The 13645-nt window shown below is 37.0% G+C and overlaps 3 protein-coding genes across 4 annotated transcripts; 1 reads left to right on the forward strand and 2 right to left on the reverse strand.

Annotated features, from left to right (window-relative positions):
- Positions 1–239: 239 nt before the first annotated feature.
- On the forward strand, positions 240–3059 carry LOC7477793 (uncharacterized). The gene is made up of 5 exons (XM_002297886.4): positions 240–684; positions 1183–1434; positions 1760–1996; positions 2112–2329; positions 2612–3059. Exons 2-5 carry the CDS (start codon positions 1183–1185, stop codon positions 2874–2876), a joined length of 972 nt encoding a protein of 323 aa, XP_002297922.3. The 5' UTR covers positions 240–684; the 3' UTR covers positions 2877–3059.
- A 306-nt stretch (positions 3060–3365) lies between these two features.
- On the reverse strand, positions 3366–8252 carry LOC7477794 (MLO-like protein 13). Of its 2 annotated transcripts, none has more exons than XM_002299368.4 (15): positions 8109–8252; positions 7767–7936; positions 7181–7238; positions 6567–6778; positions 5940–6056; positions 5597–5654; positions 5412–5509; positions 5235–5309; positions 5053–5141; positions 4898–4947; positions 4759–4799; positions 4416–4622; positions 4226–4293; positions 4048–4108; positions 3366–3941 (listed from the first exon to the last, which is right to left on the reverse strand). In XM_002299368.4, exons 2-15 carry the CDS (start codon positions 7881–7883, stop codon positions 3726–3728), a joined length of 1467 nt encoding a protein of 488 aa, XP_002299404.4. In that variant the 5' UTR covers positions 7884–7936; positions 8109–8252; the 3' UTR covers positions 3366–3725. The 2 variants fall into 2 exon arrangements, with proteins under 2 accessions (XP_002299404.4, XP_024450810.2); XM_024595042.2 differs by having other exon boundaries at positions 8052–8194.
- A 238-nt stretch (positions 8253–8490) lies between these two features.
- LOC7491486 (endoglucanase 25) lies at positions 8491–13016 on the reverse strand. Its single transcript, XM_002299369.4, has 6 exons — positions 12049–13016; positions 11281–11591; positions 10378–10839; positions 9621–9756; positions 9359–9531; positions 8491–9263 (listed from the first exon to the last, which is right to left on the reverse strand). The coding sequence occupies exons 1-6, from the start codon at positions 12428–12430 to the stop codon at positions 8862–8864; spliced, it is 1866 nt and encodes a 621-aa protein (XP_002299405.2). The 5' UTR covers positions 12431–13016; the 3' UTR covers positions 8491–8861.
- Positions 13017–13645: the final 629 nt, after the last annotated feature.

Consider the following 13645-nt stretch of genomic DNA (forward strand, 5'->3'; position numbering starts at 1 on the left):
TGGAAAGAAGAAAATAATCAAAGAGATAGAGAGAGGGCAGGAAAGACTTGAGATGGCAGTCAATTTGAAAAAAAAGATGATGTTGGGTTGGCCCTCCATGTGTGGAAGAATATGAAGGATTGGTATATCCATAATTCCATGATCCAAAAATATTAAAAATTAAAAATTAATTTAAAAAAATTAATTTTATTTTTAAAAACCACGAAAACAAACACTTTCGGGAAGAAAAGGAAAAGGTTTCAGCTGGGATTGATGGTCCAAGAAGGAAGCTTCTTCAACACGCACGTAATATTTGATTTGATTTGATTTTTTTTTTTCTTAAGAAAAGTTGTAAGCAAAAGCGTAGGCACAATAAATAGCTATCTGCAGTATAATTAATTTGACTTTTGAAATAATATGCAAATTTAATACTGGTGGATGGCTGCTGACTAACACAATCGTTTAAGACTTTGAATTTTGATTTCTCTTTGCCCCAATATCTATCTGAAAGGAAACAAAAACCAAAAAAGAAAAGGGGGCAAAGGGAAAGTTAAATAAAATCCTCTGTTTTGTTCCTTCCCTAATCTTATCAACTGAAGCAAGCAAGCAAGGCTTTCTTTCGACGACAACCAACCCAGTCTACGAGGTTGTCTCCGACTTCTCCGACCGGCGGCTCTGATTTCTCCGATTAAATTCCCATCAAGGGTAAACTACTAGCTTTCTTTCATGCTTCAGAAAACAAGAATAATTCATACTTGGAAGTTATTTCACTTGTTGCTTTATTATTGTTACTATTGATAGCAGCAGATTAGGAAATTTTATTTACTTGGAAGAGCAGAAGAAGATATATATTTTCACTACAGTTTATTAATCTCTACCTTTTCTTTCTCTTTTTGGCTGAACAATCCCATCAAGAAATTCATAAATCTAGATCAGTCTAATCCATTTTACTTACTCCTTGAATTTGATTTTCTCAAGAGTCAAATTAAATCAAGCTTCCTGCTTCTTTTTTTATTAGTTAATTTGCGAAATTTCTATCAGCATTTATTTGTGACAAGTATGGATAGAGTGCATGCTTCCTGATGTCTATGCGAGCTCATAAATAAGTCACCACTTTTTTTGTAGAGCCAAATCATCTTCTGTTTTTGGGTTTTCTTTTCTTTAATCTTGACGGGTTTTTTTTTTTTTTAATTATGAATGAAGATGGCACAGACTGCGGAGGAGTCGGGAAACGACAGCGGGAAGTTGGAGCATCATGGTAGGGAAGACAGTGAATATGTTAGGCTTGTTATATCCGACGAACCAAGGGCACCTGAATTTGATATTTCACAACTGCAATCGAGAGCTAGGATTAAAGCTTTCATCTGGTGGATCAAAGCTTTAATTTGGTGTCTTGTTATCACCATACTTCTTCTCGTTTTCGTGAAATGGGGGGTTCCATTTCTTTTTGAGAAGGTGCTTTATTTCTCTCTTTTCGTTTTGTTTGTATCTTTTGCCTGCTTTGGTGCTGTCTATAGCTTTAATCAGCAAGCATTGCATATACCATTTTGTTACATGTCCAGCATTCATTTGCGCTTTTCATATTTGAGTTTGTACTTTGAACTTTCTTCTGTTAGTGGGCTTGGTTTATAATTTGTTCGAGATGGTTATTTGGCATCAGTTTGGATTATGAATGCAGCATAATGGTTGGCAAGCTTTATCAAGTTTGCTAACTTAAGGTTTAAGAATCAACTTGGCTTTTAAGTTTGGTTATGCCAAAGATTAATCAATTTCATTGTAGGTTCTCTTGCCAATGATGGAATGGGAAGCAACTGCCTTTGGACGTCCAGTCCTCGCCCTTGTGCTTACTGCTTCTCTTGCCTTGTTCCCAGTGTTCCTAATTCCTTCAGGTCCTTCCATGTGGTTGGCTGGAATGATCTTTGGATATGGTATTGGGTTTGTGATAATCATGGTTGGAACCACTATTGGGATGGTCCTGCCCTATTTGATTGGGCTAGTTTTCCGTGAACGCATCCATGTAAGACAAATGATTTTAACTGATATAAGCTAGACAACTTGGTTTTCATATTGGATCTTACTTTTCTTTCTTCTGCATCTCCATTTTTGCGAATTATCTCCTGTTGAATGTGCAGCAATGGTTGAAGAGATGGCCTCAGAAAGCTTCTATGATTAGACTTGCTGGGGAGGGGAGCTGGTTCCATCAATTTAAAGTGGTTGCCCTCTTTAGGGTTTCACCATTTCCGTACACAATTTTCAACTATGCAATAGTGGTAACAAGTATGACATTTTGGCCCTACTTGTGTGGTTCAGTTGCTGGAATGGTACCAGAAGCTTTTATCTACATCTACAGGTCCGTTCTCTTCGTTATACTTTTTTTTCCAGTATCAGTTCTTATTCCAAAGAAACATGCAAGGAAACAAAGATACCTGGGAATTCTTTTGAACTGTTTGTCCAGATGATGACTAAAAAAACTGAAAGCAAAATCAGTTGTTGCAAATCTCTATTTATCCCAGCTCACCAAAAAGCACTACATTCCGAGTTCTTCTATTTGAAGAAAACTCTGTCAAAATAATGATATGCCAATTTGTTTTCCCTACCTCCTGCTCAACCTCATGCTTGTGCTTCTGTGCAGTGGTAGGTTGATAAGGACATTTGCTGATGTGAAGTATGAGAACTATCACTTGACTGCTGTGGAAATAATATACAACATCATCTCCTTCATTATTGCTGTTGTTACTACGGTTGCTTTCACTGTTTATGCAAAAAGAGCTCTGAAGGACCTTGAAAAGGAAGAGGCTACTGAAGAAGTTCCCCCCACCCACCAAGAAAGTCATGAGATGAGAAAGCTTCCACTTGAAAGACCTAAGCATGCAGGTTTGTCATCTTTTTCATTATAGCCTGAATACTTAGGAGGAAAATACATGTACCTGTAAAAATTGATATGTTAGATGGCATTTGTTGACTGACTGATCCTTGTAACTTCCTTATTCACCCCTTTTTTTTAGGGGGTTTTGGTGTTTATGTTTGTAACTACAAAAATAGAATACAGAAGAAAAATTAATCGACCAGCTTTTGTGAAAGGTGCAACGTCTTAGCGTATTTTTCCTCTGTTTTATTTTCTTACCATGCAGTAAACTTTTTTCTTATTAATTTTTTAGCATCTTCTGAACAATATATGTAGTATGTTCTTAATATATACAAGGAGACACACCATCTTGTGGGTTTGGAATGAGGGAATAATTAGCATCTATTATTCAAGTTATTGAGAATACGAGTTTTTGACCTTATAATCTCATTCACTGATGATGTTTTACCTTCGTCATGCGTTGATGCGTACCTGCAAAAGTGATAAGAAAGCTTGCCATTCGGTGGCATGAGAGATTGGATTCAGTTTTTAACTGGCACATTTATGTGATAATGGAAAGAATAAACAATGATCGTGGTGAGAACAACAGGCATTCTGTACTGTCTTACAAGAAAGAAGCGATAAAATTATCTGCATTTGATTGAGGCTTTGATATTCTTTTTTACCACAAGGGCATTCGGTTCAATAGGTGGTGGAGGGATTTTTCGTGGGATGAAAAGAATAGCAATGACTGGCAAATTAAATAAAGCAAAGTGAAAAACATTCACAGAATATTAAGTTATGAGCAATGGTTTGGCTAAATGTTGAGTCTGCGGAAATTTAAGGCTTGAGGAGATGTAAGTGGATGTTCCCTTTTGCCTTTTTGCCGAAGAACCAAATTTCAAGATACAGGCGCTTGGGTCACAGAAGAAAGCTCTGTGCCTCCATCAATAACCATTTCTTGTGCCGCACTATGAGATGATTCTGTGGCTAGTTTATGCATACGTGCTCCGTGGTTCTCGCTTGGGTCCCTCTTGTCCTTTGCTCCGCCTGCCCAGATTCCTATTGCCGCTTCCACATCCTGACCAAACATCCCTTTCCTAAAACTGGTGCCCATCTTCCCTCAGATACCATCGGCAAAAGGTTAGAAAATGAGTTTCTGAAACATGTCAATCATAAAGGAGCTCATGTAAAGTAAATCTTGGGTGTATAAGTTCACCAACCTGTGAGACTAGAGCATACAAAGGCAAGGTGCTGTAACTGCATAGAACTTGAACAACTAAACTGCACCCACCAAATAAAGCAATAAGAAGGCTTGTTTTCTTGGATACTTGGGTAATAAACAGAAAAACAGAATCATTATATATATATATATAATGGATCATAAGGTTTTGGAATTACCCCATAATAAGCCTTGGCACAATGTAGCCCACTCTTTCCATGATGCATGAGCGGAATCCGTATGTGCTCTGGAAGGGGAGGAAACTAATTAACCAAAACTGCAAACGCACTTGTATTGCTATGTATGCATTGAAAACTATGGAAAACCATGTGATAAACTTTGGAAACTATTTGCCAAGAACATGTGTACCCAAATCCAGAAGAAGAAAGCAATCTCAAATGAATTCTGAAACAGAATGAACTGAATCAAGTCAAGAACAATGGCAGGTTTCTCAAGCCAGAAATGTTCATCTGAAGGCTGTACTCGTGCTTCATCGATAGGAACTGTCTTCTCTGCAACTCTGTGGCCTAAACTAGTGATAATGTGTTCTAACTTAGCGCCAACGAGTAGCAGAAGCTGCCATTCAAACCAGCTCGATGTTATTAGGCTTGCATCAAATGTCATTCATCAAAACATGTCAACTAAACCCTTCAAATCTGTGTGTTTACACACACGTACGCACACACATATACATTAGCTCAGTTATACTTACAATTACTGGTAAAAAGGACAGCCAAAAAAATGAATGCCACCCTGCATTTTCATTCAAGCATGGGAAAGGATTAATAATGATACCTTTTTTTTATGAATCACTGGAATTTAATTGCTCAACTTCGAAAAAGGAAAATTACCTTCCACATTCATCAGCAAAAACATCACAACAAAGAGCCACAGATACCAGCTGTTGTCCAATATTATTTGGTATTGTTCAACTTCAAACCATTGAATACTGAAATACAACTCAATAAATAAATAAATAAACAAACCATTATTCTAAAAGACTTACCTTATGGTAACAATTCTTTTGAAATCAATCTGCAGTGTCCGCATCATGTAATTGTGAAAATCAAAATTCAACACATGGGGACAATGCGCCTGGATTGGAAAAATCAATGATCAATAAATTAATCGAACACATCTTGCAGAATTATATAGTGAACAGATATGTGGTTAATGATTGAAACTTACTGTGATAAATCCTTTTCGAAGAGCAATGTAGTCTGATTTGGTAATGGAGTGATAAAATTGTTTGAAGAATGCTATCTGAAAGTGAGCAGAGAAAACTGCTGAATTCTATATCATACTCTTGTATAAAATTTTCAACTGTAGATTATAAGAGGCAACATAGGCTGGCTTGAAACTCACCAGCCAACTTAAAACAGCTGACTTTCTCCAATATCCTTTTTCGTGTTTTTTAATGAACTTGTGAAAATAATGGTGTTCATGTTGATGCTTTGCTTGATCTGCACAACAGAAAGCATACATTTAACAAACTACAGAAGTTCTATTGTTTCTGTGCAGAAGAAAGGAACATTTAGATTCAAGCCAACCTCTGAATGTTTCTGATGGATGTCTTATGGAATCCTCCCAAGTCTTCCATTGTCGTATCTATGGAAGGTGGAATTAATACATATCACAATAATTCGAAATGTAAAGAAACTAATGGACGTAAAGTAGATATGCAGGAAAGGGGGAAAAAAATACTTGACAATGATGTAAAACAGTTAGGGTAAACAAATGACGAAAATTCCAAATCAGTAAGAATGGCTACGAAAACGAGCTACACAATTGAAGCATATCAGCTTCAATTCTTGTCTGTTCAGCTCAAAGGGGAAAATGTGACCAATTAATTTGTGTGGAGCAGGTTATAAAGGTAAGAGACTGATACATTACCCTTGCCCCTCCAAGAATCATTGTAGATACACAAAAGATAACATGGACAATTGCCAACACAAAGATGAAAATATGCAGTTGGTGCAATGCTTCCACAGACACCAATGGAACCTTCCCCTGTGTATGGAAAAGGCATGTGCAAAATGTTAGTTTATAAGATTTAATGTGAGCACAGCTAGATATATTAATTCATATAAGGATTTTCGCTATTCTATATCCATTTTATCTGTATCAACCTTTTATGCCTCTGCTAAACTACTTAACAAATCAACAACTCAACTTTTCAAGACCAATCCTCATTCCAATCATCAAGACAAGACCTTTGAGCCATCCCATGAAGGAAAATATTCCTCCAAAATAACCATGGCCCCTTCTTGGACCTGCTTTACTAACATGCTTAGACTAATCGTCATGTGGATCCATCTAGCACATTGTGGAGCCATTAGCTTAGATTATCTCATATTCATGTATAAATACTAATTAATGGAATGGCCAGTATGTGGTTTTCTAGTTAAATTTATCTTCTCCTCTGCCTAAATAACAACTTAATTTAACCGCAAAATAATCAAATTTACATGGACTAGTTGGTAAAAAGTTATGTTTACAGCAGTAAACATAGTGACATACCTCACGAGCACAACGTTCTGCACTATTAGTTGCAGATAGTAGATGACGTCGATTGTTTATAGCTTGATTATAGATTTTTTCGTGGTTGCTGCTCTCAGTTTCTCTCTTGCATGGCAACATGGTAATAGCAAGCTGAGGTGGGATGCATATGCGGCTTATTGTATTTTGGGTAACTGTTAGCAGAAGGGAAATGAACCCTAAAAGCATCAATTCTGTAGGAAAACATCAGGATAACTTCCATTAGACCCAAGAGATAAAAAAAACCTGTCAGTATGCTTTACTTTTAAGACTCCTATTGTGGCTTCTCAGACTTCATGAGAAATTGTTTTGAGAAAATAACATCCAAAACACAGTATTCTTTGGAGCACACATTGAGAACATATTTAGATCATATTTTAGCATTATACTGCAACATCGTCAATTATGTCTCGCAATTAGTGAAACAATTGTTTCAAATCCATTGTAACCTTGCACTTTATGTATAATTTCTGGACATATTTATAAATGCAAACTTGCCAGCATTAGTTACGAGTTGTGGATTATGGAGAATTCGTCATTAGATATAATATACACTTGTATAGGAAATAAAGATTGGGGAGAAAGGATCGTCTGACCTTCTTTTAATTTTTGCAAGGCTTCAAACAATGCATCTTGCTCCGTATTCCTCAAGAACTGAATTTCCAAACAAAAAAAATCACCAAGTCCCTTAGGAAGTTAGGAATTATGCACCAAAAACCTCTTAAAAATGAAGAAACATCACCTCTCTGCTTAGAAGCTCTTTCTTTTTACTTAAAAATTCAATTGATGCAAAAACAACTTTTATGTGTGTGTGTGTGTGTGTGTGTGTAAAAGCTGATAAATTTTCTTGGAGAGGAAGAAGAGATACATGTTCATAAATAGTAACGTTTTTAATTTAATGAGCAGTGTACGATTATACCACACACTAGTACTGCAATCAGCAACATTTCGTACATTCATTTCTACATGCTGTGGCAGTGCATAACTTCAAATTTATCTTCACTTCAGTTTGAATTTTGGTCCAAATAAGATGTGTTCAAAAGAACAATTTTAGTAGTGATACTGAGGATGTTCAATTTGGGAACCGGGAACCAAAAAATTTAAATATTGAAGGAAGAAAAATCAAACCAGAATATCACCTAGCTCAAGTGTAAAAGATACTATAGGGAATATATAACATACCTTTCCCAGTTTATGAAGACCTCGCTCTGCAAAAATGGAGGCGAGAACAATGACAAAACAGACAGCAGCAATCACCCATGTAGGTGTGTACTGCAAAGATTTGGATTCTTCCGCCATAGTACCCTGTGAATGTGATTTTTGAGTGTCTGGTAGAAGAATTTGAAAGTCACCTGAAATATATATAGACCGTAAGAATGCCAAAGAATAAGCACACTCCGAAGATAAGAGGAAAGAATATGATATAATTGACACCACCATATTAAGTAAGGCATATAATTTACAAACATTGGAAAAGCATTGGTCAGTATCACAGAAGTTCTAAAGGAATCCCTTGAAGCCGACCTCATACGTTTCCTCACGTGAATGAGGTTCCAGTTTTACTGTGAGCACACTTCAAACTGGTGGTCATGGCCTTCTTTACTCGGTAGTTGATCTATGCCAAGGAACTACTGATTACCCTATTTTTATTAGAAGCTACATGCAGCAGTTGCTGCCACATCATCAACTGGAATAGTCTTATTCCAAGCATAAATTTGGTTGCAAACAGAGGGTGGATGAGATGATTTGATAGGGCACTTGTGCAATCGACACCACCAAAGCTGCTTGTGAAATACTTAGTGGTGTTTGTTCCAACCGAAATATGCACAAAATGTACAAAATGTGTCCACATGCATGGAAAAGAATCAAGATAAGAGGGAAAGAGATCCAGTAATGAGACGAGATCTGTTACAGATTTAAATGGAATTTATTGTTAATCAGTTTTGAACTGTTGAATTCACGTTTTTCCCCCAAAAAAGAATACAACGTTTCATATCATACACATATACTATTTATATCAAAAACTACGACAGGCATCTTGGGGTACAGAATATCAATTTCTTAATGATTGTCCAAGTTCTCAACCACGTATGCCCTCGTCATCTTCACAAACCTCGTCATCTTCACAAACTTATGCTCTGCAGTCCTTCGCTCTGCAGTCCTCCTTCCGTGGAGTCGCATTATCTTTACCTTCCAAGGAGTCCGAGTCCAAAATCTATTGCAGCAAAATCATCTAACCAAAAGCCCCACAGATATATTCTAAAAAACTGTGGCATCTCATGGTCTCCAAGGTGCTGGAGGTGGCGGCGGAGTTGGAAACATTGGGGGAACTGCAGAGAATATGGTGTTCTTATCAATCCCAGTAGTTTTGTCACCTGACAACGCCACAAGTGCTGCAACTAATCCAGCATTTCCAGCAATCGTTGGCTCTGTATAATTGTAGTTGGTGCGAACATCACGGAAACCATCATGCCTGTCAGGACCAGCAACCATGGCTCCAACAAGTGTATTTGGATTTGGCTTCGTGGTGTCCCTCCATTTCCATCCTCCTTTACAGTTATACCTGATCTTGTTCTTAGGGATAGATGCACCTCTGTGGTGGACATGTTTTGGATAATGATTACCAAAACCCACAACATAGCTCATTTTACGAGGATTTTTGCCCAGGATGTAATCAATCTGTCACAAAGACAGAAAAAAGGAAGTTATAAACCGCTCAAATTATGCCAGGGTCCAATATAGAACAACACCTTATCGCATAGGGTATGGCATACCTGAGTCTTGGCAAAATCACGCAACACGTCAGTAGAGTAAAAATTTGGTCCACAGTACCATCCAGGTGTATCAGCAGCCTCAAGATAATCACTATATAGGGTAGCTAGGAAGGCAGCGTTGACAACATACTGAAGGGGCTGAGGCCTTCCATGATTTAACTCGATCAAGCCTCCTGTAGAACATCACCAAAACAGTTAGAATGGGATCTGAAAGTTAATCCATTCACTTGTGACCAGGCCAGTCATATAGGAGATGGTTTACCTCTTGTTCTATTAAACTTCGTGAAAATTGGCAGGTACGAACACATGATTATACTGGTCTGGTTGTGAAATGTCCTTAGTATTTCTTCATACGGATAACCAGGGCTCAAGAACAATCTTAAACGGCTCAAAAGTAGCTATCACACAACAAAATTTATTCATCAGGACAGAAGTATACCACCATATATTTTCAAAGTAAACTAACAGTGAATTAGGCACATTATGATGTAATATGTAAAAATAGCAGCAGAAAAATATCAACAGGATCCAAATAGGAGATCATCATTGACATTTCCACATTAAGGCGATGATTTTATATGTCAACAGCAGTTCATCAGGTTTCATGACATAATAGTCAAGAAAGTAGAAATGGGTACAAATAAGAAAAGGCAGGAGATAAATTAACAAATTGAGATTCACTTTTAGAATTTTGAAAAAAAGGAGGAAACCTCAGAACGAGATCACTTTATTTGTAGCAAGACAAGCAATTAGAGGAACCCACAATTCTTACTCATCAAGAATCAAATAAAAACGCATACATATGCATAGCTACCTTATATTTCCGTTGCTGAGGAAAATAGATTATATCAACTCCTAAAGATGCTTATCATTTGGGTATATTATATGAAACAACATGTGATATCTTATTAAATTAGAAACATGAACAGATGCATGGAAAAATTAATAACATTCGGAAGAAAAGTTAATTGCATGATTAGGAAAGGCATGATAGAAAATAGATAAGAAGCTTCACTAACCTGAGTACCAGCAAGCTTGTTGTCCCAGCTAAGGACACCATAGTCCGGCCCTCCCCAAAAAGCACCAGCATGCTTGGCTATGCCAGGATTTGTAGCAAGCTGAAGATAGGAATTATTTCCAGTTGCATAGTACAGCCAAGCTCCACCCCAAACAAATTCATCCCAGTAACTAGTTGAATTATAGAAAATGGCAGCTTCTGACCCTCTTTCACTGTATCTACCTCGCTGATCTCTTGCAAATTGAAAGAGAGTTCTGGCACCATGAACAAGTTTCTGAGAGTAGGCCTTGTTATCTTTGAAAACAATGGATGCAGAAGCTAAGGCAGCAGCCATTTCAGCAGCAAGATCAGAGCAATGGCTGCATTCAGTTACAAGTCTTTCATAATCAATGTCCTCAGGACGCATCCAGCAGTAATGATCATTTGGAGTGGTACTCCCACCAGAAGTATCCCCCGTGCCAACCTGTCAAATAGGATGGAAATCAACATCTGTCAGACCATAAATCCTATGGCGGATCGACAGACAAAGATAAAAATAATAATTTGATGAATAGCACACTTTTTTGAATCATGTTTATGTGATGATGGCCAATACAATAGTAGCTATAAACAATCTCGACTTCAGTATTTGTGTAACCAGGAAATTTTCTATGCATAGGCGGAAGTTGAGTTTTCCATGGAGAAATTGTCAGATGAAAAAACCTTGCTAGTTTTGATCCCAGTAAGTCAAAATTTTGAAAAAAGCCCTACCCTTGCATTTTCACATGAAGTGCCCCAAGCAAGATCATGTTTTTATTGTAAAACCAAGCATCATCAACATTAAAGTTAAAGACAGCTATGAAATAAATTCATTCAGATGTACAATTATATCTATGTTTAGATAAATTGTGTAAAGTTAATTCACCTGGGCAACCATCGTGTTGATGGTATCAGAAGAACTGTTAAATGTCTTAAGAAAGTAATCAGCTCCCCACTTAATAATTTCTTTGACATGGTTAAGCTCCCCAGTAGCTTCATATTTCGCACTATATTCTATAACACTCCAGCTCAACATTGTCATCGCAAAAGAAGCAGGGAAGTGAAACTTGATGGCATCCCCAGCATCATAATATCCACCCACCAGATCTTTGTAAAAACTACCTTGTTTACCTTTCCCGTCGCTCAAACACGAGCTTCCCCTCCATGACACATTATTATGCTTTGGAAGCTTTCCTGCTGCAATTTGCCATCAAAATACACGAACATAAACAAAATCAAGATCATTATCAATAACAGTAGCAACAGTAACTGAAACTTATGATCTGAATCCGTGCAAATCAATGATTTTCTTCAACAATCCATGATACCAAAGGTAAGCCACATTCAAACTGGTTTTTTTTTTTTACAAAAAGAAAGGAAGAAAGAACGATTTCTACTTTCCTGAATATAGATGATTACCAATAACAGAGCAGTAGTAAAGTAAAATAAATTCATGATCTGGGTTTGTTAAGATTGATGATTCATGTTCCCCTAAACAGTTACAATCCCGGATTCATTGAAGAAGTCTCTCCTCATTCTTGCAACAAAATGATGCTATCTTCCAAATTTAACAAACAAATGAATTCAAAAGGTATACAAACATCAACTAACAGAAATCGGACAGATCAGATCAAGAAAAGGAAAAGATACATACATTTTTGCGCATTGAAGAACATGAGTGCCTTGTGTAGAGCAAGGGTGTAGTTATCAGCGGGGGTATGATTGTGACGATGGCGAGGCACAGCTTCAACAATAACAGTAATCAAACCAACCAGGAGAGCAGCAGCAACAATACTCCCAACAGTCCACACAAAGATCTTGCGACTAACAATGATACAACCCAGATCCACATATTTCTTCTTCTTCTTTTGCTCAGCTGGACCCAGTAACCAACTCTGTTGAGTCTCATCCAACGGCCTTGACAAAGCTGCCCTGTCTAAGTCATTCAAGTTCCTGCTCCTATCATCATCTGTTGCCGAATCTGCTGCATTTATCTCCAGGGATCCTCCCCAAGGATCTCTACCATACATGCTCATCCTTAAAGTTTCACTATTTCTTCTTGTATTTAGTAAATTAGCTCTCTTTTGATTCTCCCTCGATTCAAGAACAAAACTTGAAGTGCCACCGACACTGTATTGACAAAAAGAAAATGTGGGTTGTCTTTGTCTCTCTCTCACACACACACACACTCTTTGTTGGGTGTGAGGAGGAGAGACGGAGGGTAGTGAAGGTGTGGGAATGGGGATGGAGGGTATTATGGATGGTGGACAGCGGAGACTGATGACGGTGGAAGAGTCAATAATGCTGCGGTGAGTTGGGCTTGATTCTTTATTTTAATAATTAATTTGTAGTAAATCTAGTTGGTGACCAATCATCCACTTCTAGGCAAAGACAGTCTGTGTAATGCTGTGTTTTTCTATGAAGTTTTCCTAACAGCTAAAATCTGTGATGTATTTCTTTCTCACTCTTGAAGACAGTGGACAGACAGGGAAAGAAAGAAAGCAAGAAAGGTAACAGTTTGGTAATTGTATGGTATCTTGCTTTGCAAAAATTCATGTTAATGCCTGAAAGATGCCATTAAGCTCATCTTTTTAGCCTTTTTTTTCGCGGCCACATCATTTTGTATTTCTATTAAAGGAACAATTAAAAATCAATCAAGGAAGATTTATTTCCATATCATACTAATCTCTATAAAAACCCAGTTAAAAATTAGGATAATAATTCCCTCATATACGGATCTGAAGAAACTCCTCGTATCCGTAGTGTCATTATTAATATTATCGACATATATCACCCCGTTATACGACGTATGTTGAGAAGAGAAGGGTTGTCTCCAAGAAAATTGCTATCCCACCCCATCTTCTCTTCTTATTTAAAATTCTTCCATTTTCATTCTTTATCTCACCCTTATGCACATGATGTTATCAACAGATCATTTTTTATATATAGATATATAAATCGGTGCGTAGGATTTAAAATTTGAAGTTAATTTTTTCTCGAGGAATTTGTGAAGAGTATCAATACAATACAAGATCATGGGTGTCTGAAAATATTATAACATTTGGGGAAGAGGGACATGAATGACCGGTGTTTTTTCTTTTATTCTCAAACTTTTTTTTTATTTGCATCTTTAAAAAAAAAAAACATCTGAATTCTTATAGTTTGTTATGAAAAAACACAATTAAAAAATATAAGATTAGAGTGTAAAAGGTGATAAATTGACATGAACAAAGTTCTTTTTAGTCCCCATA

The sequence above is a fragment of the Populus trichocarpa genome, chromosome 1 (assembly GCF_000002775.5).
Source record: "Populus trichocarpa isolate Nisqually-1 chromosome 1, P.trichocarpa_v4.1, whole genome shotgun sequence".
NCBI lineage: Eukaryota > Viridiplantae > Streptophyta > Magnoliopsida > Malpighiales > Salicaceae > Populus > Populus trichocarpa.